The sequence below is a fragment of the Antechinus flavipes genome, chromosome 2 (assembly GCF_016432865.1).
Source record: "Antechinus flavipes isolate AdamAnt ecotype Samford, QLD, Australia chromosome 2, AdamAnt_v2, whole genome shotgun sequence".
In the NCBI taxonomy this organism is placed as follows: Eukaryota; Metazoa; Chordata; class Mammalia; order Dasyuromorphia; family Dasyuridae; genus Antechinus; species Antechinus flavipes.
Genome location: NC_067399.1, coordinates 388,366,255 through 388,393,450, shown reverse-complemented (window position 1 = coordinate 388,393,450; position 27,196 = coordinate 388,366,255). Strand labels below are relative to the sequence as shown.

Below are 27,196 nucleotides of genomic sequence, written 5' to 3'. Positions count from 1 at the left end.
AGTAAGTGCTACATAAATATTAGCTATTATTATTCCAGATGGCTTTCTTTTTGCTCTCTGCCTCTCTTGATTACTGTATTTCTATCTCTCCTTCTTTGTCTTCTGTAGCTCCTTATAGTACTTTAACCAAGGTTAAAGTTTCTTCCAATGAATGAGATGAATACCACCTTCTTGTTTTGGAGTTGGGAGCTCCCGAGGGAGAGTAAATTGGACCTTTCATAGCTCTGGACCAAAGTGGACAACCATGATGATGCAGATAGCCAATAAGACAAAAAGGGCTACGATGACAGCAAGCAGGGGCAGCCCATCTCCTTTTGGCCCATTCTGATGTCCTCTCAGAGGGCCAAAACAATTTTCCCCCAATACTAGGGCAGTCTTTACAGTCAACATCCCCCACCAGATAATGACTCTTTATACCAAGAGAAAGAGACTTGTGTATTTCATTCACTTTTCACTTTTCTAGGAAGAAAGGAAATTCATTTTATTTTGAATAAGATAATGAACATGTGTGCCTCTATATATGTTTATTCATTTTCAAAATTCTCATTTTGAATTTCAATATCTTTGAATTTCAAAGCATTTCAAAATGCTCATAAAGTTTTCTCTTGTCTCTGGAAAGTTGTTTTTCAGGAAAAGTTTTGACTCCAAAGAGACCCCTTTTCCCATCCCCCATTTCCCTTTCCACCTCCACATCAGAATACCAGACCCGGAGAGCTGGAAAACACCGTGGGAAAGCCCAGCTCTGAGATGAAGACTGTTTGTCTCTAAAGAACTTTGCTCTCAGGAAACAAAGCCCAGCCAAATTGTCCCTCACTCTGACACCTGGAAAACTGCAGCATCTTTCCACTGACACATAAGCCAGTTGCACAGTACCCACATAGGCCAAGGCTAAACTATCAGTTCTCAGAAACGTGGGAGATGATTGGCTGAGCCAGCTCTGAAGTCACAACGCTGCTTCCTCTTCCAAGCACCAATTAGAAGGCGGTGTTAACAGGAACAATCCCAGCCTCTTTTCCTATCACCGCTGAACGAACAACCATGCTTATAGGAAATCTCCATTCTGCCACTGTGTAGGATCCTGGATCTCTGGCCAATACTGTTCCTCACTAGGAAAGGGCCAGCGGTCAGGTTCTCCCTGGCTACAGGTCATCAAGAGTGTCCCACTGCTTAACACAGTCACTTATCCCACACAAACAGTAAATGAACAAAATGTGCTGTGGACTTCTGTTCTGAATGGAGAATAATTGATAGCTGACATCAGTCAGGAAGACCTGTTCTGCCTGTGACACATAATGTTTTTGTGACCCCAAACCATTTAACTTCTCATTGTCCCAAGAAATTCTTAAGACTCTTAAGTTTCATATCAGGTACATTTGTAGAGGAATTTTCTACACCTGACATTCCCTATTACAATGAAATTACAGTTCTGGTCCAAGGGAAAAAAATATTACAGGCACTGTGCTATTAGGCATTCAGATCACAAATACACTGAACAGATAATCCCTTCCCTTAAGGAATTTACATTGTATCAAAGCAAAACTCTTAATTCCTTACCCTTTTGGAGTGACTTCCTACTAATCAAAATTGTGAGACATCTAAAAGGTCATGGAGTCTTGGGAAGAGAATGCAACCCTAATCTAACCAGAGAGTTCTCTGAGTTTTATCTGAGAAGTATACTCTTTTTTAGGAAAAAAGTCTTTACAGGGAACAGGGACTAGATACTAGCTCTCTTATTCTCTCTAATTCTGTGTTTGCATTTTTGTTTCTATTTCTCTTGTTGAAGAGTCTCATATATTTCATGGCAGGGAACCATCTCTTATTTAGAAAGAAGCAAAACAAAAAGCAAAATCTGAGATTAATCTTTCTTGTCTGAAGAAAGCTTTGCCATAGTAAAAATGAAACCAAGGATAGACAGTTTACTACTTGTGTCTTTCTGCCATTTTTCCTAGCTGGACTCAGGAACACTTAGTCCATTCTCTTCTTCTGGTCTTCCACATTCCAGGTGAGAAGAGGTCTCTTCTATATTCCAGAGCAAGAAAGGAGAAGACCCTTTTGTTTTAGATAGGCTTCTAGAAGTGTACAGACTAAGGAACAAAACTTTTATCTTCTCCTAACCCTCCATAGATGAGATGGAACTTCGAAAATAAGGATTAAAGAAAGAAACTGTCCCTCTCAACCAATAGATACATCTTTAACAGGCTCACTTAAGCTTTGATTACCTCAGGATTCTCACCTGTAAAATGATAATAATATCATCAGGGTTGTTGTGATATAACATTTGTCAAAAGCATTTAGCATAATATCTGGCACATAGTGACACTATATAAACACTTATTCTCTCCTTTCCCTTTATTGTGAATTTTAAAAATACTTCCATAACGCTTTTAAAATCTCTTTAAAAAAAATATATAACTATTCCCTCTCCTTCTCCAAATTCTTCTAGTTTTGAAGAAAAGGGGTGGGGGGAAATCTTATAATAAACACAGAAGAAACAAATCTATACATTGGCCACATCCAAAAATGCACGTCCTATTCTGTGCTTTGATTCTATAACTTCTCTGTCAAGAGGTAAGAAGCATGATTAATCATTAGTCCTTTGGAGTTACAGCTGGTCATTGAATTTGTTGGAATGTCAATGTCTTCCAAAGTTGTTTTTCTTTTCAATGTTGTTGTTTTGAAACATTCTTTTTTTTTTTTTTTAGTTTTTAACATTTACATGTATAAATTTTTGATTTCCAATTTTTTCCTTCTTCCCCATGCCTTCCTCCTCCCCAAGACAGCAAGCAATCTGATATAGATTATACATGTATAATTATATTAGACACATATCCACAATGTTGTTATATCATATATATTGCTCTCTTGTTCTCATTCACACTCCTTCAATTCATGCAAATCTTTTGGTTTTTTCTAAGTAACCCACTTCCAAAAAACGTGAGGTGTTTATTGCTATTTATACATATATATATATATATATTATTCTAGACTGGTAGCATGTTGATCTCAATGTAAAACTGAAAATCTGTGTTAAGAAACTTAGACAGAATGCCCAAAATTCTTCAGGATAGACAGATGGACTGAGGACACTTTACAGAAATGACAAGTACGGGAAACTCATTGTATCATATCCTTATTTACTTGAACTAGAATACCAGAATGTACTTCCAATGTAATTCTTTTTCTCTTAATTTGAGTTAAAAAATCTTCTATTCCCAGCTAAAGAACTCATTCACTCTTATATATTCTTTTAATTTGTATACTTTCTATTTCTGTTTGATGTTTGCTTGAATAAATAGGCTTATTTTTGTATAACTAGTATAATATGGAAAGAAGCCAACGTTGTAAGTATAAACTAAGGGATAACTTCCTTTTAAGAGTGGCCAGGGAAGCTGCTTTCTTTCTGAACTTAGACTTGTAACCCTAGGCCAGAGATATTTAAAGGAAATGATTCTAGTCTAGTACTTCTCTCAGATTGGAGGAAAGAGTGCCCATTCTTAGTATTTTTTCAGGACCTTACCTAGTCCATCCCCTAAGCTAGGGCACAGATGTAGCCCATTTCTCTCCTTTTCTCTACAGGGATGAACCAAGTCTCAGATAATATTTAACTATGTCACCCATGACTAAATTGCTTTCTAGAATGACTGAAACAATTCACAGCTACACCAACAGTGTAGCTCTTTTTCTGCAACCCCTCCAATAGTTGTCATTTTCTATTTTTTGTTTTTCATCTTTACCAGTCTGATAGAATTTCAGTACTGTTTTAATTTAAATTTTCTTTATTATTTTTAGTCATTTGGAGCATTTTTTCATATGGTTATTGAAAGTTGAACTTCATTCTTTGACAACTGCTTGTTTATATTCTTTCATATCTTAACTATCAGGAATGGTGGTTGTTCTTATGCATTTGAATCAATTCCCTTTATGTCTTAGATAACAGACTTTTATCAGAAAATCTTGATTTTTTTTTAAGAGACATATTTCCATAGTTGTCATGTTGTGCAAGAAAAATCAAACCAAAAAGAAAAAAAAAAAACATGAGAAAGAAAAAAAAAGTGAAAATGTTATTCTTTGATCCACATTCGGTCTCCATAGTTCTCTCTCTGGATACAGATGGTTCTTCCATCACAAGTCTATTGGAATATACCTCATTGCTGAAAAAACCCAAAGAGTTGATCATCACATAATCTTGCTACTGTGTATAATGTTTTCTTAGTTCTGTTTACTTCACTTAGCATCAGTTCATATATTTCCAGCCTTTTCTGAAATCAGCCTGCTGCTCATTTCTTATAAAACAATGATATTCCATTACATTCATGTACCATAACTTATTCAGCCATTCTCCATCTGAATGGTATACATTCAATTTCCAATTTCTTGTCACTACAAAAAAGGATGCTACATTTTTAGATATGTGGGTCCTTTTCCTTCCTTTCTTTCTATATATCTTTGGGACATAGACCCAGTAGAGAACCCAATTTAGATACTGCAGGATCAAAGTGCATGCACAGCCTTATAGCCCTTTGGGCATAGTTCTCTCCAGAATGGTTGGATCATTTCACAACTCCACCAACAATATTTTGTGTCCCAATTTTCCTGCATCCCTTCCAATATTTATCACCATCTTTTCCTGCCATCTTAGCCAATCTGAGAAGTGTGAAGTGGTACCTTAGAGCTTTCTTAATTGATGGAATAGATTTTTTTTTAATGCTTCTTCTTGCAACTTCTAAGAAGAGCTCCAAAATAAGATCTACATTTAAAAAGCCATAGGAAATCTTGGGGACAGATTCCAAGAAGAATTTCCCAATTGGAGTAGAAATCTAAGACAAAATGGTATAGAATTTGGAACACAAGAAAAAGAAAAGTGGGCAATTGGGTCACTTATCTTCATAAAAATTTCTTCCCCATCTCTAGGGGCTAAGTTTTTGGCCAACAATGCCTTACATCCTTCTAGCTCCAGGCTGGACTAGCACAACTTAATGGAACCCACCCCCTTCCATTTCCCCCCCCCCATCCCCACCCCCTTTGGATCCAATCTGTTTCCTTCTATTCTTTAACAGGAAGCTCCCAGAGAGCCAGCTACCCCCAATCCCAGCCCCACCCCAGCACTCCCTCTCTCCTCCTCATTATGGACAGAGCTTCCCCTAAGCTGAAAGACCGCCGGCAGGAACAGTGGATATGAACACAATCAGAGCCCAGCTATGTTTGGGGATCATAAGTTACATTTTGTTCCAAGGTAAGAAATGGTTTTTTTTCTTCCTCTCAGCACTGATAATCCAAGAGTTCTAGAAGAGTGGTCTAGAGAATCACACCGGTTTCACTCATCCAGGAAAGAAAAATCTTAATTTTTTTTTTTTCTCCAAAGGAGAAGTCCAGCAATCAGATCATTATTGGGTGATAACTGTAGACACATAGAGCATATTTCCATGGTCATATGCAGAAGGGAAAACCCTATCCTGCTGCTCTTACCTAGGAGACAGAAAGCTGGAAAAACCTGAGCCCCTGGTCTTTAAACCCCATGGCTGGACTTTCAAATGGGAAAGGTTGTTTTTCTCTTCCCAAAGACATGACATCGGCAGTGTACAACACTTTCTAGAGTTTCCTCCAAAATCAAATAGCTCCGTTCCTGGGATGGGTTGAAAAGAAGGGAGAGAGGTGTTTCCCATTCCGTTCCACTTTCTCACAAATCATAATTCTACATTGATCACTGAGGAGACATAGGAAGCTGGGGTGAGTCTTGGTAATAATGGTCCTGGGGAATGCGCACCCTGGTATTTAACATCTGGGCATCCCAGAATCAGGTGCCTAGGAAGGACATAGGATGCTTGATCTGGAGAGGAAGCTACCCCCTTCCTTAGTGCTAGATACAAAGTCTAGTATTAGTCTGTTGACACCATCCCCTTTTTATCTCCAAAAGTTCAGGATGCCATGTTTTTTTAGATTTGAGAACTAATCAAATTTGATTTGGGGTGTCATGCTTGCAGGGAGATACTGATCCTGAATCATCTCTAGGAAGGACTAGGATTAGAAGGAAGAACTTTCCTCTAGGGAAGATGACCAACCCTTTGAATCAGTCCAGTAAAGGAAACCATGAAACAAGGCCACAAAATCAGCTTTCCTGGAGTTCTTAAAGAAGTGAATTTTTTTTTCTTACTCTGGGCTAGAAGAGCTGATATCTTTATGGAGGCAAAAGAATGAATATGATAACTCCTAGAAAGTTCCTGTTTTATGATAAAGAAGAGTTATATCACAGAAATGAAAATAAAACCTGTAAGTTTTCCCCTGCTTCTTGTGAACAGCTAGTTAGGGCATTAGTGGCTTCCTAATTAGGGACCCATTGCTGGGAATTGAGAAAGGTCCTGGAGATTGTGACTCACAAGTCCAGGAACTTCCCTTTAGTCCTTCCCCCACCCCATTACACATCAAGTAGAGGGTTTGGGGAGTCAGGGCTTTGGGAAGCACTCAAGAAAGGGGAGTTATTCTGGAAAACCTGTGTTCCCAATATTCCTGGGAGAACCTACTCTGTTTGCATATCCCACTGCCAAATATTATGTTTAGTGGCTCGGTCTGCAGTGGAAGGCCCCCCCTGAAGACTGGAAATGCCCTTCTCTACAACCCTGAAGACGGGGAGTACAATAGGAGAATCACACTGATCTCCACAATATGATGTAGGTGCATGAGCTGAGCCCTTTTTACCAAGCATTTCTGGGTTGGGGGGGAATATCCAGGGTTTCTAAATCCAGGGTTAAAAGCATTTGGGAGGCTTTAGGAAGGAGACCAGTTAAAGAAGGAAGTTGGAGATGACAGAAGGCATTAGGTAATCTGCTACATTGGCTAGGTCTTGTTGCTCTGTCCTTGGACTTATGCTGGGGATACAGATGGGGGCAAGCAGGAGTTCTATCTGGGACAAGTATATATGACTAGTATATAATATTTAAAGATTTGTGTAATTAAATTACACATCATCTTCTACATGAAGTTTTTCATGGTCTCACCATTGTTAATATCTGTCTTCCCTATCTCCCATTTAACTACCTTGTGTCTGTATTGATTCTCTTTATGTTTAGGCTATAATTACATACATACATATACATATATATGTATGTAATATATATGTGTGTATTTATTGTCTTCCATGTTAGAATGTAAGGTTTTTGAGAGCAGGGATTGTTGGATTCTTTGTAATTTTATCTCCAGTTTCCAGAATGGTTTCTGATATATAGCAGAAACTTAATAAATGCTTATTCTTGGTCATTAAAATGGAAATGTTGGATTAGATGAATTCTAGTCTCTTCCAACTTTGAATTTATTGAGATTTTTGAAAGCAAGGGATCTTAACTTTTTTACATCATGAATTCCTTTGGCAGTCTGATGGAGTACATATTGACCCCTTCTCAGAATAATTTTTTCAATAGTATTTAATTTTCTAAATACATGTTAAGATAGTTTTCAACATTCGTTTTTGTAAAACTTTGTATTCTAACTTTTTCTACCTCTTTGTTTTACCTGATCCCTCTCTAAATATGTACAATCCTTTTAAGCATATTTCTATATTTACCATGCTGTGCAAGAAAAATTAGACCAAAAGGCGAAAAAAAATGAGAAAGAAAGAAACAAAGAAAAAGTTGAAAATACTGTGTTTTGATCTACATTGAATCTCCATAGTTCTCTCTCTAGTTGCAATTGGCATTTTTCATCCCAATTCTATTGGAATTGTCTTGAATCACTTCATTGTTGAGAAGAACCAAGTGCATTACAGTTGATCATCATGTTATCTTGTTGTACTGTGTAAAATGCTCCCCTGGTTTTGCTCACTTCATTAAAAATTACTTCAAGTAGGGCTTTCCAGGCTTTTCTGAAATCAACCTGCTCATCATTTCTTATAGAATAATTATATCTCATATTCATATACTGTAACTTTCAAAATAATTTTAAAAATTCATAATTTAAAGAAATGCCAATTTTTAGTGAAAATGAAAATATATTTCCCCCATCCAAGTTCAGAAATCTGTTGAAACTTATCCAGAGACCCCTAGTTAAGAATCTCTGCTTTAAATGATACATATGGTAGATACTAGGAATAGAGCAATGCAAGTGTAACTTGTTTTCAAGGAGTAATAGTCCAGTGAAAAGAAGGATAAGATTTGTACACAATTAACTATAAGTCAAATTTGTTAAGTACAAAGGAGAGACCCAGAAAAATTACTATGAGAAATTTCATGGTTACTTTCTTTTGGAGGCATCAAGGGAAACAATAGAGTAGGTGATACTAGAGTTGGACGTTGAAGAAAGGGGAGGGATTTCAACAGGTAGAGATGAGGATGTGGAAGGTTAATTCCAGACATTGAAGGCAACATGTACAAAGGAACAGAACAAGATAAGAATTTATTCTAATTATAGAGTTCATGAAAATAGCAATAGGGTTAGAAAAGTAGGTGGGGGCCAATTTGAAGAGAATCTTCAATGTGCTTCATTCCTGGTATGGCTTTCAATGATTATGTGTTGAATGAGTGTTTGAGTGATTGATTGTAGAGTCTTAGAATGAAGGAGCTTCTTGGGATATCAGGATCCTTCTAAAGTCATCCCATTTATGCTTCTGCCTCCTGATAGAAAGATTCCTTCCCTCTCCTTAAACAAATCCCCTCCAGAGAAGGAGCTATAGTTGTGGCAATAAGGGATGGTGACCTGGGAAACCCCAGCCTTATTGTTTTGGATGAGCCTGGGCTGGGAATAATGCAGCAAGCCAACTGGAAGCCCAATGGAAGAGGGCCACAGTTTAAAGAAAATAAACTCACTAGGCAAGTTGCATGCTGGCACTCAGTCCCAGATCCTTCTCCCTGATCTCGCCCACTCAGGGCTGGGCAGCTGTTCCCCAAACATGGGCCCCTCAGGAACTTCCTTTAATTCTGAGTGGCCCACGGAGCAGGAGTCCTAGGGCAGAGAACAGCCATCAGCTCCAGTCTGGGTTGTAGGAAGGGAACCCCAACTGGGTGGTTCCACTTCCCCAGGTTGTTTTCCTTTCAACTCATTCACATGTTTCAAGGATGATTTCATTGTGTAAAATGAGGAAATGTTCTCTTTGTACAGAAGCAAACACAACTCACTATGTCTGCATGTGTAGACATACACATATACACATACATAAAGTACTCATGAAATTCTGTTTCTCAGGAATCTGGGTGATCCATACCCTCTTCATGTTGGGTGGGCAACTATTTCCACATTTTTTACCTTTACTAGGGCTTCTTCCCCTGTAGAAAAAGAGAGACTCTTCCACATGAGGAATAAAAATCACTGTCTGATTAAATAGGGAAGAAATAAGAATTTATTAAGTATCTTTTATGTGCTAGGCACTGTGCTAAGAGCTTTACAAATATTACCTCATTTGTAATGTTTGATAATTTAGTAGGCCAGAGGTTTTTTTTATTAAATCAACTGAACGACTGAAAAACAGCCCACAAAATCGCCCAAACACTTGTGTTCTGAATATATTTTTAATACATAACTCAAAAGGAAAAGTTATAACATGAGAGGAATGGAGTGGAGTAGACATAGAGCATTGTGAGAGAGAGAGGGAGGGAAAGAAGAAAGAGAGAGCTGGTGTCAGGATGCTTGTTGGGGTCCAGACTTTCCTAAGCATCAAAACTGGGATATTTTGTGGTTGTTAAAGGATGGGGAGGACTTACAAGGAAGACACTTAAGCGTCACCTAAGAGTCACTTAGATTAAATTAGCTTTGACAGTTCAATAACACTTCCCTGAGCCCAAAAAAGTGAAATGTCTTCTGTTTACTAAGAAAAAGTAAACCAAAGCCATAGTTACAAAGTCATGGGAGAGAAAATGGAGTATATGTTTATTCCCTCATTTCAAGAACAGTTTTCAAAATGTAAGAACTTATGGTAAGCTGGTTTCTATATTCTAGAGATCTTGAATTTACCACATAGGTAACTTCTCACAAATGGGAAGAAATAGGCTCTTAAGTGACTGAGGTCTGAGAGGGCTCTGAGTTCTCTAAATGTGGGCTATTCTAGACATATTATTGATCCTTGTACCATTTTTCTACGGGATTGATTAAGGGTGATTCTCTCCATTTAGCGACAGAGGCCCAGAGAAGGAGTGTGTAAGTTAACTATGATTCCACAACAAAATACTTTTCAGAGCCAGGATTCAAATTCTCACCTTCCAATTCCACATGATGGGTTCTGTTTACTTTTTTACCTCCTAGTCAGGGTGTTTAAGAGGCCAGATGGATTGAGTTTCCTTTGTCGGATCCCAACAGGCATGGCACTCCAGTTTATCATCCTTTGCTTACTCTTATAGGTGGCTCCTCCCAAAGCCCACGAGTCCAGAGCCTTGGATTTCAGCAGGGTAAGACAAAAATACTTGGGGAATTTAGGGGTACTGGCAGGGAGCTCATGTGAATTATTACAAGGTCTCCAGGGCAGAAGCCCTGAGGGTACAATGAGGGAGACCAAGCCATAACTAGGGGTTTTTTCACATTTGGTCAATTCAAGTTGGCTTAGGAGGGTACTAAGGGAAAAAAGGGAAAGTACTAAGGGCAGAGGGATTCATTCTCAATATTAATGAAATATATCCACTAATGTCTTACTCATTTTGGTATAAAGATGAATCTGGGTTCTCAAAGACTTTGCTAACAGGATAGCTTTTGTCAGCTCCTACCGAGCTGGCCCAGTGAAAGATAATCACAATAATAGCTAGGGTGTATATGTGTATATATACATATTCATATACAGTATAATATAATGTATGTATATAATATATAATAAAACTGCTAATATATGTGTGTGCTTTATATATATATATGTATATATATTACTCACACACATATATAAATATATTGACTAAGTGACAGAGATATATTTCTCTCACAACATATAAATATATATCTTATCACCTAGATAGTCAATAAATATTTAAGCACCCATAATGTGCCAAGCACTGTGCTAAGCACTTCACAAATTTTATTTCATTGATCATTATTTAAATGATGACTGCTTCCCTCCCTCAGCTAAATTTAAAAATGGTAGCAGCCAAGCTGATGATAGGGCAATTAATTTTTCAGCCAAAACAACTCTGAAGTTTATCTATTAAAAGGGTTTTGATCTATAGAGGTGAGGGAATTACACATTGATAAAATAAATCCTTGAAATTTAAAATAATGATAAATATTATAATAATTTAGATAGAACTTAGAGATTTATAAAGGACTTTACATACAGTTATCTCTTTTGATCCTTACAACAAACCTTTAGGATAGCTTATATCATTATCCCCATTTTAAGAGGAAGCTGAGAGACGTTAAGTGAGAAAAAGCCCAGAGAGACATAACAGTGATGTCAGCTTTTGATTATCTGTTTCATGAATTATCAGTGCCATAGCTAGTATTCCTCAGGCACCAGATGAATTTGCTGATAAAGAATGAAGAAGAGGATTTATAGCAACATTATAGCCAGAGCAGGACTTGGGTTCCACTTTCCCAAGGCTTTAAGTAACAAGACATCAAGGTTCCAAAACCCAGGTTAGAAGGATTGCCCCAGGACAACCATATTCCTCCTGTTCCTTAAAACTAATTTGACCTATATCATTCCAGGTAATAAGCCTTCCACCTTTACAGCTCACTCGGCACCTCAATCCACCACAGGCATTCCAGGTAAATAAAGATGAGATCTAGTGAGGAGCTTAGGCCTGAGCCTGAGTCCTAGCCAGAGTTTTTCCTTGATGGCCAAAGAAATTGAATGATAGAATGGGGAAAAGATGGGGAGGGGGGGGTCGCAGGAGATGAGGGAAATAAATATTGAGGGAAGGGTGGGAATTAAGAAGTGGAAGTAAGATATCCTGTGAGGTGGAATCAGTGTCCGGTCAGGAATATTGAGCACTAAGGATGGCAGGCTAAATGTTTGAAGGTTTTAGGATGTAGTCCTAACCTGGGCCCAGGAATATTTCATCCTTTAAAAATTTCCTGAGGTGTTCCAAAGATGAAACACAATTGGTAAAGCAATAGTCAAAGAGAAACATTCCCACTGCTAACCACTATTTGGAGAGTTAGAGGATTCTGGGCAGTAACTTTGGTCATTTCTGGGATATATACCTGTGGTTCTCAGATGCTCCCAAAATCCTGCCTTGGTATTCACAGTATCTTTGAGGATGTCCACACTGGTCACCACAATGAGGGGTGAATCATCAAATCCAAGAACATCCACCTTGAATAGTTTCCAGTCTTCTCCCTTTGGTCCTACAATGAAGACTCAGACACAAGAAGCCACCTTAGGGCGAGGTAATCACAGGCTCAAAGTCGGGGTTTATTAGTACTGAATGATTCAGACTTAGGATAGCAATCCAAGCCCCTGCCCTGACTTCAGGGCAACATTGTCCTAGGATTTAAGAAACTGAAAGTGATTCTGAGATGGATAGAAGGAATTATCAAAGTGGGGAGAGACAAATGCTGTTCATATTGAAGGGAAAGGAGCATTGAGACGTTTGTAAGAGACAGAGGGGAAGAGAACTAGACCTGGGGGAAATTGAATAATAGAAAAACAAGAAAAATTGGGGAAGGTTCAGTCTCAGTTCTAGAGAGTAGGTTCCTACCTAGGATATGAATAGTGCATCAAACTTGTTCTGTGCTTCTCATATTTGCTATGCCTTATGTCTTAACTGGGCTCCTTCTCTTCCAAGCTGTAGGTACAAGTGCCCTGAGTCATAAAACCAGGGAAAGATCCCCGATCCCCACTTCTTCAGGTAAGTCCCTAACCCCTGATAATGAGATATTCATCATGAGACCATTAATAGATAGGGAAATTCCCTTTGGTCCCTCTTTCTTTCCTTCATATTCCTAGATGGAGAAGGAATCAAGAACAAAAGAAATTGGAGAGGAAAGAGAAAGAACTGAGATAAATTTTTGTTGACTGAATTCAATTATGTCACTGGCCCAAATGTGACCATTAGATCTGACATCTACACCTGTTAAATACTCAAAAAGACATGTAACTTCACTAATATACATATATCCTTCAGTTTATAGCCCTTCTATAACTTTGGAGAGCATCTTTGTGAATTTTACAGTTAAAAATTTTGTCATTTCGTGGCCAACCTGGTGAAGGGATCTCTCCTAATTTAATTAGGCTGATACTTTCCCAAGCTATCCTTGGGCTCACACTTTATTCTCATTATCCACAATAGTCATTAAGTTCCTTTAAGTACCAGACACAGTACTAAGCACTGAGGATACAAAGCAAGGCAAAAATCTAGTCCCTACCCTCAAGAAGCTTACAGTGTAAGCCCCTCCAATTTGTCAGTCTGTCCTCCCCAGCAGGAACCCACTAATTACCTTGTGTTACAACGGATTTTTGGAGTAACAGTTAAAGGAGGCAAAGATATACAGAGTAAAAAAGTGAGTAAATCTGGAACTTGCATTATCTCAATTGGATAATTAATTATCTCAATTTGCCACTTAGTGTTACATGCTTAATAAGAGGATGATCAACCAACAATAAATAATTGGTATCTCGTTAAGTCATTTTCTGTCACATCTGACTCTGCGACCCAATTTGGGGTTTTCTTGGCAGAGATACTGTATTGGCTTGCTATTTCCTTTTCCAGTTCACTTTATAGATGAGGAAACTGAGGCAAAGTGACTTGCACAAGGTCACACAGCCAGTGTACGTCTGAGGCCAGATTTGAACTCAGAAAAATGGGTCTTTCTGACTCCAAGCCCAGCATACCATCCACTGTGCCATTCTAGTTATCCTTATATACCTTGTGGATCATAGAATTTAGAGCTTAGAGGGACCTTTTAATCTAGGGGTTCTTAACTCTTCATGTGTCATGGATTCCTTTGGTATCCTAGGGAAGCCCTTGGATTCTTCTCAGAGAAGTTTTTAAATTCATAAAATACATATGATAACAGAGGAAACCAATTACATTGAAATTCAGTTATTGAAATTTTTAGAAATTCAGTTCACAGACCCCAAGTTAAAACACTTTGATCTTATCTCACCCTTCTAGTGCCCTCACCACTATCTTACAGATGAAGAAATTATAAAGTCTATCGATCTAGTACTGTCTGCTCAGTGTCCCATGGACTGCAAGTTTCCAAGAGGGGATTAAAACTTAAGTCTTATGATTCCAAAGCTAATGCTTCTTTTACAACACCATGCTGCCTTATGACATTGTGGAAGATGAAAAAGAAGCTCACGTACACAATACAATCTACTGATGATTCTTAGAAACATTCTTGTCTGTGTTTGTTCTGTGTTCCCAAGCTAGCCTGCTGTTGAATTCTCAATATAGCTCAAGGGCCAAGAGTTCTATTGATAATAACCTTCCCATAGAACAATGAATTCTAAAAGTGCAAGTCTATGTCAATTCTTTGTTCCCAGGCTATCCCACCATTGAATTCCCAGTATAGATTAAGGACCAAGAATTATATAGAACCTAACTACTATATGTAACAATGTTTCTAAAGGAAAATGAATTCTAAGTTCTAAACTAAGAGAATAAGAACATGTAGGCAGATAAGGTACTTCCTTCACCTTCCCCAGCTAATGAACAGTGGAGGTGAGGGCTGTACTCCGTTTAAAATTAAGGGTCAAATAGGCCATGGCTTACAGGTTACAACATCCCCTAATGAGGTCAACCAGATTAAAATGTAATTGAGAAATATTTAACAAAATAATATAAAATATAATGGAACATAAAATAGGGATGCTTACATGCCTCCTGTTTCTATTAGAGTCTGACACCATCACTCACAAACATTGGCTATAACTTCCCAAGGTACAATATCTCAAAATCACGAATTTGTGAGGAAGAATAAGTTAGAAGGGAATGAGGCAAGAAACTATTCCACTTTTTTAGGAAGGTCTAAAGACATCTTATTCCTCTCGCCACCATTTAAAAAAAATAACTTTGTATGATAAATTTATACCTGTTGATAAATGATCCCAGTTTCTTTTTTCTTTCCCTCCTCAAGCCTTAAAACAAGGCATCATGGTATAGTGTTTACAAAGTTTATTATCTCAGAGCCAGGAAAATCAGGATTCAAGTCCCACCTTTGCTGTATATACAGTTATTCAGCTCAAGGCAAGTTCCTTGATCTTACAATACTCTTGGTCAGTGGAGTCAAACTCAAAAATAGAAAAAGGAGCACTAAACTCAATCCCTGAAGATCCATATAGAAAACCACATATTAACATTATTTACTTTCTCTTGTATTTTTGTTTATTAAATATTTCTAAATTACATTTTAATCTGGTCAGCTACATTCAGAAGTAAATCTTTGTCATTATGGCACTCAGATTCCATCTTTGGGCCCTGTAAAAGAGGAGGGGGAGAGAAGAAAATGTTAGACATCCTGATTGCTGAGCACAAGCCGCAAGAAATGTGAACTCAATACAAAGCAGGTTCTGTAAAAACCACCAGTCACGACTCCCATGTCATATTATCATAGGCAATTTGATCATCATTCAAACAAGGTATTTGTCTGAGCATACTCAGGAGTAGAGTAGGGAAGGGAGTGGGAGATAGTTTGTTGGATTGTGAGTTCCTTTGGTCCCTTCTTAAAATTCCTCTGACAGGAATATGTCGGACTCCTTCTCTGACTGCCTTTCTCACTCTCTCTTAGTTGCAACCTCAGACATTATCCCCAAGTCAACCACAATGAACTTGAGAACAACTGAAAAACCTGTCTTCCCCACTCCAACATCTGAGACTGTGCTGACTGTGGCAGCATTTGGTAAGCAGAAGGAAGAAGGGGAACAAAGTAGAGAAGGAAGATCCTAAGACTGGGATGATCTTAATCTTGAGTCCTGGGTTCAAATGACATTCTTAGTGGATATAATCAAAGAATTTGAATTTGCATATTGATTCTGCCACTTACTTCCTGTATGACATTGGGGAAAACCACTGTATACTTAAGGCCTCAAGTTGCTAATCAATTAAATAAGGTGTATGGCACAACTCCAGAGGCCTGACAATGCTTCCCATCTCTTGAGGTGATAGACTAGAAGTGTGGAATAAGACATATTTTCAGATTTGGCTAACATATGGGTCTTATTCATACTCATTGGTTACAATGGAGAATTATGTCTTTTTTTAGTGGGGAAGGTGTGGAAGATGAAGGGTGGTGACATTGATGCAAAAAAGAAAGGAAGAAAAGAAGACAAAAAAAAGAACATCAATGAAGCTTTTTAAAAAATTCACAGAGGAGAACACAGAAAGAGTTCAGAAAAGAAACAATCAGGATAGCTTTTGGAACTAATTTGCAGAATTTTATATGTTCTTAAAAAGACAAAAACAAAAAATCAAGCTATTTATAATGAGCAAAGACATTTTCAGATTTGTTGGTATTTTTCAAGTTCAGAATAACAAATATTTTATGAAATAAAAATTTTAAATGTAAATTTTAAAATAAAATTTTATTAAATTTAAAGAAAAGAAAAAGACAAAAACAAAACATTTTCTGGTTTCAAAAGAACTTAGGATCCTACAGGCATTCATTGTGAAATGTCTTTTCTATAAAAATAAAATATATCAGAAACATGTTTTGGTATTAACAAAAAAAAATTTTTATGAGGTGATTGAACTAAGATGGTCTCTAAAGTTCTTCCAGCTGCAAATCTACAATAATATTACATGATATCAACCTTTTTCCACCTAGCTGAATTCATAGAAAAGCTTCTGTTTTTGTTTTTGAGAGGGCTATTTTTGGAGAATGGCATAGGAGAAATCCTTGATCATACCCTGAACTTTACTTTACTGTTCTCAACTCTTGTTCCCTCTCCCCTTTTCTATTTTTCTTCCTCTTCCTCTCCCTGCCTGTTTCTCTTTCCTGCTCTCTTCATATGTATATATGTGTGTGTATATGTGTGTGTGTGTGTATACATATATATATATACACATATACCATATGTATATGTAAATAATTTTTTAAAATATAAGAATGGAGTGAGAAAAAGTCTGAGAGATTCTGGCTAGGGATTTGGAACTCCAGGGATTCATTGATCCAGATGGCTGACTATAGCACTTAGCAAAGAATGGGACTTGAAACGCTGTAAATTTTGCCTGATGGCTCTCTTTCTCTTTCCTCTTCAGGAGTTATCACCTTCATCATCATTTTGGTGGTCGTGGTAATTATCCTGGTCAGTGTGGTCAGCCTGAGGTTCAAGTGTCAGAAAAATAAAGAGTCAGAAGGTACAAGCTCTTGCAATTTATTAACTGCTCTCTCTGCTTAATATTCAGGACTTGAACTATTAGCATTGGTTTAATCATGCTTTAGAGTTAAGGGGAGACTTAGGACAACGGTTCTGTTGTACTAAATCCCCACTCAATAAAAGAAGGCTGCATAGAGGTTTGGGGAAAATGATGATAAAATCCTTAATTAGTTCAGAACATTTTTTCATATGACTATAAGTTGTTTCAATTTCCTCATCAGAAAACTGCCTTTGATCATTAATCAATTGGGGAAATAGAAATCTATTTCTAATAGATTTTATAAAATTCTTTATATATTTGAGATAGAAGACTTTTATCTGAGAAACTATCCATAAAATTTCCCCCCTCCCAATTCTCTGCTTTCTTTCTGATCTTGGCTACATTTGTTTTATTTGTATAAAACTTTTTTAAATTCAATGTAATCAAAATTATCTATGTTACACCTCACTTTGCTCTCTATTTCTTCTGCATTCATAAATTGTTTGCCTATCCATAAGTCTGATAAGTCATATATTCTATGTTCTTTAAATTTTTTCAAATGGGAGCTAGAGATCTGAGCTTAGCAGGGCTTATGAGTGTAATGGAACTTTAAACAGGGATTCCTAACTTGGGGTCCATAAACTTGGAGTTTTTATTTGTTTTTAAATATTTCGACAATTGTATTTCAATATAACTGATTTCCTTGGTAATCCTAGGTATTTTATTTTATGAATTAAAAGCATTATTCTGAGGAGTACATATCTTTCCCAGTTTGCTGAAGGGTCCTGGACACTTGCAAAGTTTAATTACCCTGATTTAAAGGGAAGCTTTAAATAAACAAAAATAAAGCCCTGATGAAGTCATTAAATTTGGCCCGATGGACCTAGGTTGGGCTTGATGCCCAGAATTGTTCTTCCCCCTCCCAAACTGATACCTTTGTCTCCTCACAGACCCCCAGAAGCCAGACAGTTGTGGAATGTCTGAAAGGTATGAATATCGGGGCACATCAAATTACCTTCACTTGGATGCACAGAAGAAATGTTTTTCCAGAAATGCTCAGGGAACTGTCTGACAGGGAGGGGTAAGGGTGGGACTCATGGAAGGGAAGTGAGTGAAACCTGGGATTGACAACAGTGGGATACCACCAGGAAGAACTAGAGGAGGTAGGGTGGGTGGGGAGGAAATACTAGCTTTTCCTTAAACCCATAGGGCAAATCCCAGATTTGACCTGCACTAATTAACTAATTATGACTGGTTCTCCATATTAAACTTTCAGGTTATCAAGTAACTTTGGATTCCTTACACAGAGAACTCTTGGTATTGACCAAAGCTTAGACTTTGTCCTAGGCAGGGAGGTGGTGAGGTCCCAGGGGAGGATGCATGGCCTCTAACTTTCCTGTCTCAAAGCTGAGCTATTGCAGCCTTTTCATGAAGTGACACAGGAACTTGGATTCTGGACAAGAAACATTCCATCAGTCAAGGAGTCCAAGCTCCATAGTTCTAATGTCCCCTTCTCCCCTTTCTTTGCTTCTGTCCCTGTCTCTTCATAATAGAGACTTTTCTCCTTTTTCCCCCCACAGCTCCACAGCCAATAGGGAGAAGGACACCAGCATCACACTCATCTCCATGAAGAATATTAATTCAAATAATAACAAGGGCTGTTTTACAGAAGAGAAGGTTTGGCTTTTTCAGTATCCTCATTCTTTTTCCCCAAGTCATCCCATCCATCCATTGGTGTGGCTGGACATTAAGGCCCTTCTTGTAGGTACAATAGGGCTCTTTCTATTTCCTAAGTATTATGCAGGGAAGAGACATTTTGAAGAATATGGATATCATTTCTGATTAAGTTCCCACTTATCCCTAGTACAAACTCACCTTGACATGAGTATTACTTTTTTTGCAGGTTCTATAAACTTGGCCTTGAGTGACAAGGACTCAGGAAGCAGCAACTCTATGACTGTGATGGTGGATTGTTGGAGTGATATGGAAGGAAATCAAGGCATGATATATTCCATGCAAATTATTGCAATTTCAAATCCACACTTGAAGATTAGGAGACACAAGCCTTGGCTTAGATTTGAGAGCATTGTCTCCCAATTTTGAACATAAACAATAATCCCAGAAACATAACCTACCCTTCCCATCTCCCTGGGATCATAGAGAAGAGACATCTACAGCACAGGGACAAATAGGTCTTGTGTTGGGACTGGGAGATATTTGTACTTTTCATTTTTAATATAATTAAAATTATTTTTGGTCTGCAGCATGATTTCTTTCAGGATCTGTGCTTTTAAACACAGCTGCTTTAGCCCAGAATGTGAGATCAGAGAGTCCCAGATAGGTCAGGCTGCCTTCCCAAAACAAGGCACACATCACTGGGCCAACATAAATTAAGGACACTTTGAGAGATCAATCAACAAGCATCTCTAGGGCTAATAGAACAGGCCCAGGCCCTTCTAGCTGTGTTTCAGTTTATTGTTTTATAAAACTGGAATGAGACAACTGAACCTACCCCCCTAATTTTAAAGGCAAAGTAACAGTGGTGGACTAATTATAATAAGGCATATTATCTCTGTCATATTATCTCATATAATCTAAACAAAATATAATAGCATTGCCCTTTAGAAAGGAGGCCAATGAAAGAAGTTAACTAGAGCAAAGTATTGTGTTAATTATGAGAGCTTTAATTGGATCTATAGTAGATAATTTTAAAAAATTGTTGCATACTTTCTATTGTGCTCTAGGGTAGATGTACTGGTCTCGCTGGTTCCAATAGGAAAAAGATCAAGAAAGGTTTGCAATCATAGGGAGGAAAAAATAATAACATTAAGACTGTGTAGACTAACAACACATTCACTTTATGGGGTAGCCCCAGATCAGTAAGGTTCCTGTTGTTAACAAATATTTTGTCTTGGATCCAACTACTAAGGAGTCATGGAAATTCTGAGAATATGAAGTACTGGACTGGAATTGAAAACTGTTTTACTCCAGGGATCTTACCTAGGCATTTGAAGAATCTCTGGCATAGTTCTCTGTATATATACACATATATTAAATATATTAAATATATTTATATAACATATGCATATAAATACAAATACATATATGTATATGAATATATACAATATATGTGAATATGTGTGTATGTGCAGAAAACTATGCCAGTGATTCCTCATATACATATATATTCCACATATATATATAACATATACATACACACTAAGCTTATTTAATATTTATGAGTACATACTATAAGGTGAATAGCATTCAGAGCATGTATTCAAGGACTCCACAAGACAATCCCAATTTTCTTTTCTATACTTATCTCCCATGTATGTGTAACTCATTTTAAAACAATATTGGCTCACTTTTTGATTCTTCTGAATGTATCACATAATTTCCCTCCTTTTTACCTTTCTTTGTACTGTTCCCTCCACATGGAATCATATTCTCTTTTCTTAATCATCATCTGTCAAAAATTCTACCTACCCTTTAAGGCTTACTTCAGATGCCATTTCACTTCCAACACGAACCCTTACTGATTCAAAAAAGTAGGTGTGATGTCTCTCTCTGATTCCATAGTTCTTTGTCCTTCTCTCATATCTCATCATATTCTGTAATATATTATCATATAGTGATTTGCATGCTTTTTCTTATCCTCCTACTAGGTGGCAAGCACCCTGAGGGTGAAGTCAGTGTTATTTTTATTTTTATATCCCCATCAGTGCCTGACACATAGCTGATGTTCAAGAAATATTTATTGAATTGAAGGCAGACAATAAGTATTGCTAAATTAAAATTGTATCTTTTTCTAGTCTCTTGACTGCTTTTTTGCCATCCTGATTTCTAATCAGTACACTAAGTTTATAAGTAGCAGTGTACAATGGCAATAGCAAAAAGTAAGATTTCAAAAGGGAACCTAGAAATCATGCACAAATCATCCCAAAGATCAGAGGAGTATAATTTGCAAACTATCATATATTTACCAAAAATCACATTCTGATGATATGTACTGAATCACGGGAAGCCATCTAGTCTTTGTTGCCAGAGCCTTTTGGTCCTACACATGTAAATTCCAGACAAATTTTAGACTTTTCACAATAAAGATCAACAGTTCGTCAAACGGTGCTAATAACTTTGAAAAAATATGAATGTGTTAGCTTTAAAGTTTTACTGACAACTTTGAAATGATTTGTATATGTTAATGAACTAACTCTAAGCTCTTACAAATAAGAGTTGGTCTGGTTTCTCAAAAAAAAAAAAAAAAACACTTAAAAATGAGACTTCAAACTCTTGCCCCCCAGGCAATCTTCCATCTCCCTCAGATTCATGCTGCCTAGTTTTCTACCATTAACCATGGGTACATGAGTGATGCTCTCTGCCTCTCCCCCTCCTCATCCTCTTTGTCAATTGCCTGCTTTTCTTCACTATCCCATCCTTTGTCCCCAAACCTTCTGCTTCTATATCTCTTTCATCACTTGTCTCTACTTTCTGTGCTGTTTCACAGCTCCACTTTCTACTGCTATTATAGTCTTTCCCAGCAAATACCCCAAGAACTGAGCATGCCCACATTTCGAAACTTAATAAATTAATTATCAATTCACTTATGCTCTAGAAACTTCTACTTTCAAACACCAAAGTTTTTTTTTTTTTTCCCCTATATTTAGACTTTACAAAGTAATGTGACTATTTTTCATGGAAAGCAAAGAGAAAGCAAAGGCAGACAAAAAGTCCATTTCCCTTTGCTTAAATTATGAATATAAGATGAATAATTGTCATAGAATCTTAGTGTAAAAAGGGATGTTGATGATCTGATGATATGGCAAGACAAGTGATTTAATAACCTAGAGTCTGTAAACTTGTTTTTTAAAATATTTTTATAATTGTGTTTCAATATGTTTGGTTTTCTTTATAACCTTACGGTTTTATTTTACTCATTTAAAAAGCATTATTCTGAGGAGTCCATAAGTTTTGCCAAAGCAGGGTCCATAATACACAAAAAGATTAAAGACTCCTGATTCAGAAGTCCTCGCTAGATTATTGTTACTAAAAGGCCCTGCTATAGTTTTACTATAAATTATCTGCATACTGTTAAGGTTTTTCCTCTAGTCTCTTTCTCTTTTTTGAAGTTCCTGACATTGTGAATTTCATTCACCCCTTTCCCCACCAACCAAAGAGTTTTTGTGACTGTTCTGTCTTTGTTTTTCTCCTACTTGTCTGCTCCTGCTTAATCTCTTTTAATGGATCATCATCTATCTTTTATCTCCTAAGTACAAGTATCCTCCAGGGCTCTGTCGTGGGGCCTCTTCTCTCTCTACACTCTCTAATTCCCATTTCATCAGCTCCTTTGGATTCGATTATTATCTCTATGCAGATAAACATCCCAATCTAGAAATCCAGCTTTGATCTCTTTCCTGAACACCATTCAATTCCATGTCATTAATTGTCGGCGGGATATGCCAACCTGGGTATTCTCTAGGCATCCCAAATTCAGTGTATTCAGAATGGAACAGATCATCTTCCCCTCTCAACCTGTTCTCCAAATTTCTCCATTTCTGATGAGGGCACCTTTATCCTTTTAATCACTCAGGTTTGTAATTTGAGTTATCTTTAATTTTTACTTCTCCCTCACCTTCAATATTCTGTTGTTCAGTAATTTTCCATTCATATCTGACTCTTTGTGACTCCACTTAAGGTTCTCTTGGAAAAGATAAATGGTTTGCCATTTCCTTCTCCAGCTCATTTTATAGATAAAGAAATTGAGGCAAATAGAGTTAAGTGATTTGTTCAGGATCACTCACCTAACTAATAAGTATCTGAGACCATATCCTATCTGTTGCCAAGTCCTTTCAGTTCTACCTCCATAATATTTCTTTTATTTGTCCCTTTCTCTCTATTTACATTGCCTACCTCCCTAGTTTAATTACCCATTAACTCCTAGCCTGGACTATTTTCATAGTTTCCTAATTAAAGACCCCTAGTTCCCTGTGAAAACTGACAAAATACTCTTCCAAGACACAAGTCACCCTTCTGCTCAACAGTTTGTAATGAGTCCCCATTGTCTCTATGATAAAAGACAAGACCCTTACCCTTGGGTTAAGACCCTCCACAATGTAGTTCCAACCTACCCTTTTCAGATATTTCAACAATATCTAGCCATATTCTATTTTCCAGCCAAACTAAACCTTGGATTCTTTTCTGTATTGTTTTTTATTTCTTCCCTCCATACATTAGCACAGCCCCACCCCCTTGATCTCCCATGATCTGTGTCTGGAATCTGCTCCCTCTGGATCTGTGAAGCTTCCCTGATCTCTCTCTCTCCCCAGTTGCTAATATTCTTCCTTATAATATCTCTTGGTATAATGTACATTCCCAGAAAGTAGGGAGATATTATTGTTTTTTGATGCTTATCGCCCCAACTCTACCACAATGTCTTATGTCTAGTAAGTGCTGAATAAATGGTGGCTGGTGTTAATTCTATTCCATTCTACTGGGCCATGTGATTTCTGTTCTATTGCTATAAGCTATCCAGCTAATCTGGAAATAGGCATTGTTGGTCACAAGAGGAGAAAATATCTCTTGAAATAAAGGATATTTATTACTTTTATTGCAGCTCTTTCAATGTTCATGTCACAGGACCTCCTTTTGTTAGAGGACACTGGCTGATAAAAGTACCTCTTGGATGTAATATATAGACTATATAAAATAGACTATTTTATACTGAATCTTGCTTAGATGCAACCTGTTAAGAGTTCGGTTCCATTGTACCCACAAAACTCCTCATGCAAATGATAGTCCCATCTTTGACAAAAGTTTGAATTGAGAGCCCATCCAGTTTCCCTAAAACCATATCTCTCCCTTGATGTCTAGACAACAGACAGTAGATATTTATAAGATAACTTCCTCTCTACTCTCTCATTAAACAATGTAAGCTGTAGGTTCAGAGAAGAGAGCAAACCCAGACTAAATAACAAACTACTAGAACACACATATAGGGGCAGTTGCACTGTTCACAATCTGCTAGGTCATTTTAATCTTATAATGGGAAACATGTTCAATATCAATAGTAGGATAATATAATACTATAACATAAAAATAGTAGTTAACTTTTAGATAGTACTTACTGTGTTCCAGGAACTGTGCTAAGTATTTTACAGTCATTAGCTTATTTGATCTTCACAACAACCCTGGCAGATAGGTGCTATTATTATTTCCATTCTATAAATTAGGAAACTGAGACATTGAAACAGTGGTGATAATGTGGACAGAAATAATTGAAAGTTTGAAAGTGGGAAGGATTTGGCATAAGGTTAAATAGACAATAGACAATACAAAAGCAAAGTACAAGGGCTGATGCTGGGGGTGGATATATAGACGACCTAGGAGTCATCTGCATAAAGATGATAATTAAACGTTTGGAAGCTGATGAGTTTACAGAGAGAGACAGATAGAGAGAAAGAAGGAAAGAAAAAGGAATAGAGAGTAGGAGAGAGAGTACAAGGAAAAGAGGTCCTTGGGGAACACTCTTAGTTAAAGATTACAATATAGATGATGAGAATGAGGAGAGGTCAGACAGGCAGAGGATGAACCAGGGGTGAGAAATGTCATAAAAACCTAGATAGAAGAAAATATTTAGAAGAGTGTGATCAACAATATCAAATTCAATAGATTAGTAGAAAAGAATCAAATATCAAAAAGAATTAATATCCTATCATCTCTCTGGACCTCAGTTTCTGATCTGTAAAATAAAAGTATTTGACACCATGGATAGAGGAAATCATAATTCGGTGCTTCAAAGTATAGTCTCTTCTCTTCCTTCCTTGTCCCTTAGCATCTAAAAGAGACAAGAGCTGAAATATAGGCTTAACATTGCAATGGATCTTGAGTTATCTTTTCTAATTGTCTCATTTTTATAGATAAAAAAAATTGGCCTATAGGGATGGCAAATATTTGTGAGATAAAATACTTTTTAACTTAATTCTTCTTGGCCCCCAAACTGTGATATTCATGGACTTGGGAGATGCTCAAAGAAAGCAAAAGTAGGAAGAGTGAGAATTCTTTCTCCTTTCATTCTAACTGTTCTATCTACCTTGGGCTTTTGTTGCCAAAACACAGTGACTTTAGCTGGATCTCTAAGAAGGATGAGTGAACCTAAATTGAAGTTGAGTAATGTAGGGACATGCCCAGGACTGGTATGATACCACCTGTCTGGCACAAAGGTAAGGTTTCCTGTACTGAACTGGGTTTCCTGGAACTTATAGCACACTACCTGGCCCATCATCTGAGTATGCACATCCATTCCAAAGCTTTATATCTCCTGAAGGGACCATCAGATTATAAGACTGATCTGGCAGGTTCTTTTGTCCAGGAGGAACTAAAAAGATAAGGGTGGAAGATAAAAGCTTGTCTGCATGGCAATTATTTTTTGTTGTTCTATTTAGAAACATCAAATCACATAAAAAATTTTAAATTAAAAAATTAAATCTTAAAATATTTGTAAAAAATAAACCGTTGCTTTATAGCACACTGAATATCCTATATTAAATCTCAGATTTCCTGACTGCCAATTCCACTAATAACTAGCAGTTTCTTTGAGTGGTTTGGAGGGGGAAAGGGTATGTATGATTTTACTGATGCCAAATGAAGGGATATAATAATATTGAGGAATTGGGCTTTGGCAGAAGCTGGATCTAAAAGAAAACTGGCTAAGGACCTTCAGAGGGCATTGCCTCACTTCCTTTCCACTAATCTCTTAGTGCAGAATGCCCTATGATATGACTTATTCATTCAAAAAGCTTCTTTTTTTAAGTTATTTTTATGCCATCTGACACCTGACTGTGCCTAGGACTATAAAGACAAAACTGAACTAATCTGTTTACATTATATTGGAGAAATCATGTACATAAAAAAATAAACAAAATAGATGTGTGAGTGACATATATGTTGTTCATATAGGTTATGTGAATGTCCACATGCATTTGTCTAAACCCAGAAATGCATGAATTATATCTGCCACCCTAAACATTACTAGTCTAGGGGAAATTATTTTTAGGTTCAAACTGCTTTTCTGGTTGCTATCCTTTAACAAGAAAAGGAGTGCTCCAAGAAAAATTTGATGGTTTGGTTCCTTCTCACCAAATGCTAGTTATACAAATATTATGGTCTAGTAAGTGAATAGAGTGTAAATTTATTTATCCAAGCAGATAGTGAACCCTAATACAACACCACAAGAGCCGTAGTACAGATTGGATTATACCAGATAATACATAGAATGAATGAATTCTCCCAACAAGAGGAAACTTAACTGAGAACCCTTGGTCTCAATCAGGGAAAACATTTTTTAAAGTTATTAGTGTAGCATTCTAGAAATTTTGGGACACGTCAAGGTCCTGATTTCTCTACGTGTTAGCTTCTTTCTAAAATTTGTTTTTTTCTCTCTCTCTCTAATGGGTCTTTTCATGAAGAAAGCCTGGAATCATGTGTTCCCTCTCTCAAAATTAGAATAAAGAAAAACCTCTCTTCTCCCAACCTGTTGGCAGCTCTCCTTCTTCAGGTAGTCCTGAAGTGTCAAATAATTTTCTTTCTACCAATGAGGAGAGTCTTATGCAAATCCAATAGGTTTGAATCCTGGGATACATTTTAAATGAAATATCATATATCCGGATTGCTTCCTGTCTAGGGAAAGGGGGGAGGGGGGAAGGGGGAGAAAGAGAGGGAGAAAAATTTGAATACAAAGTTTTGCGACGGTGAATGCTGAAAACTATCTTTGCAAGTATTTGAAAAAAAAATACTATTAATTAAAAAAAAAAAAAGAAATGTCAGATATCAGGATATTACTATGGTTTGCTGTTACAGGTGCACAAAAGGCGTCACGAAGGTTTTTTTTTTTTAATTTCCTTTCGTCTTCTCTGTGCATTCCTTCCTAGCTACATATTTCAGCCACCTTGTCTTCATTTCATCATCCGCCTCCCTTGTTCTTTAATCTTTAAAAT

General features: G+C 37.1%; 1 protein-coding gene across 6 annotated transcripts; it reads left to right on the top strand.

Annotated features, from left to right (window-relative positions):
• Positions 1–5,095: 5,095 nt before the first annotated feature.
• ECSCR (endothelial cell surface expressed chemotaxis and apoptosis regulator) lies at positions 5,096–19,467 on the top strand. 6 transcript variants are annotated; one of them, XM_051978511.1, is made up of 10 exons: positions 5,096–5,233; positions 10,317–10,364; positions 11,608–11,667; positions 12,151–12,291; positions 12,696–12,752; positions 15,637–15,747; positions 17,106–17,204; positions 18,155–18,191; positions 18,785–18,881; positions 19,108–19,467. In XM_051978511.1, exons 1-10 carry the CDS (start codon positions 5,176–5,178, stop codon positions 19,114–19,116), a joined length of 717 nt encoding a protein of 238 aa, XP_051834471.1. In that variant the 5' UTR covers positions 5,096–5,175; the 3' UTR covers positions 19,117–19,467. The 6 variants fall into 6 exon arrangements, with proteins under 6 accessions (XP_051834471.1, XP_051834475.1, XP_051834472.1 ...); XM_051978510.1 differs by having other exon boundaries at positions 5,097–5,233; positions 12,690–12,752; XM_051978515.1 differs by lacking the exon at positions 12,151–12,291.
• Positions 19,468–27,196: the final 7,729 nt, after the last annotated feature.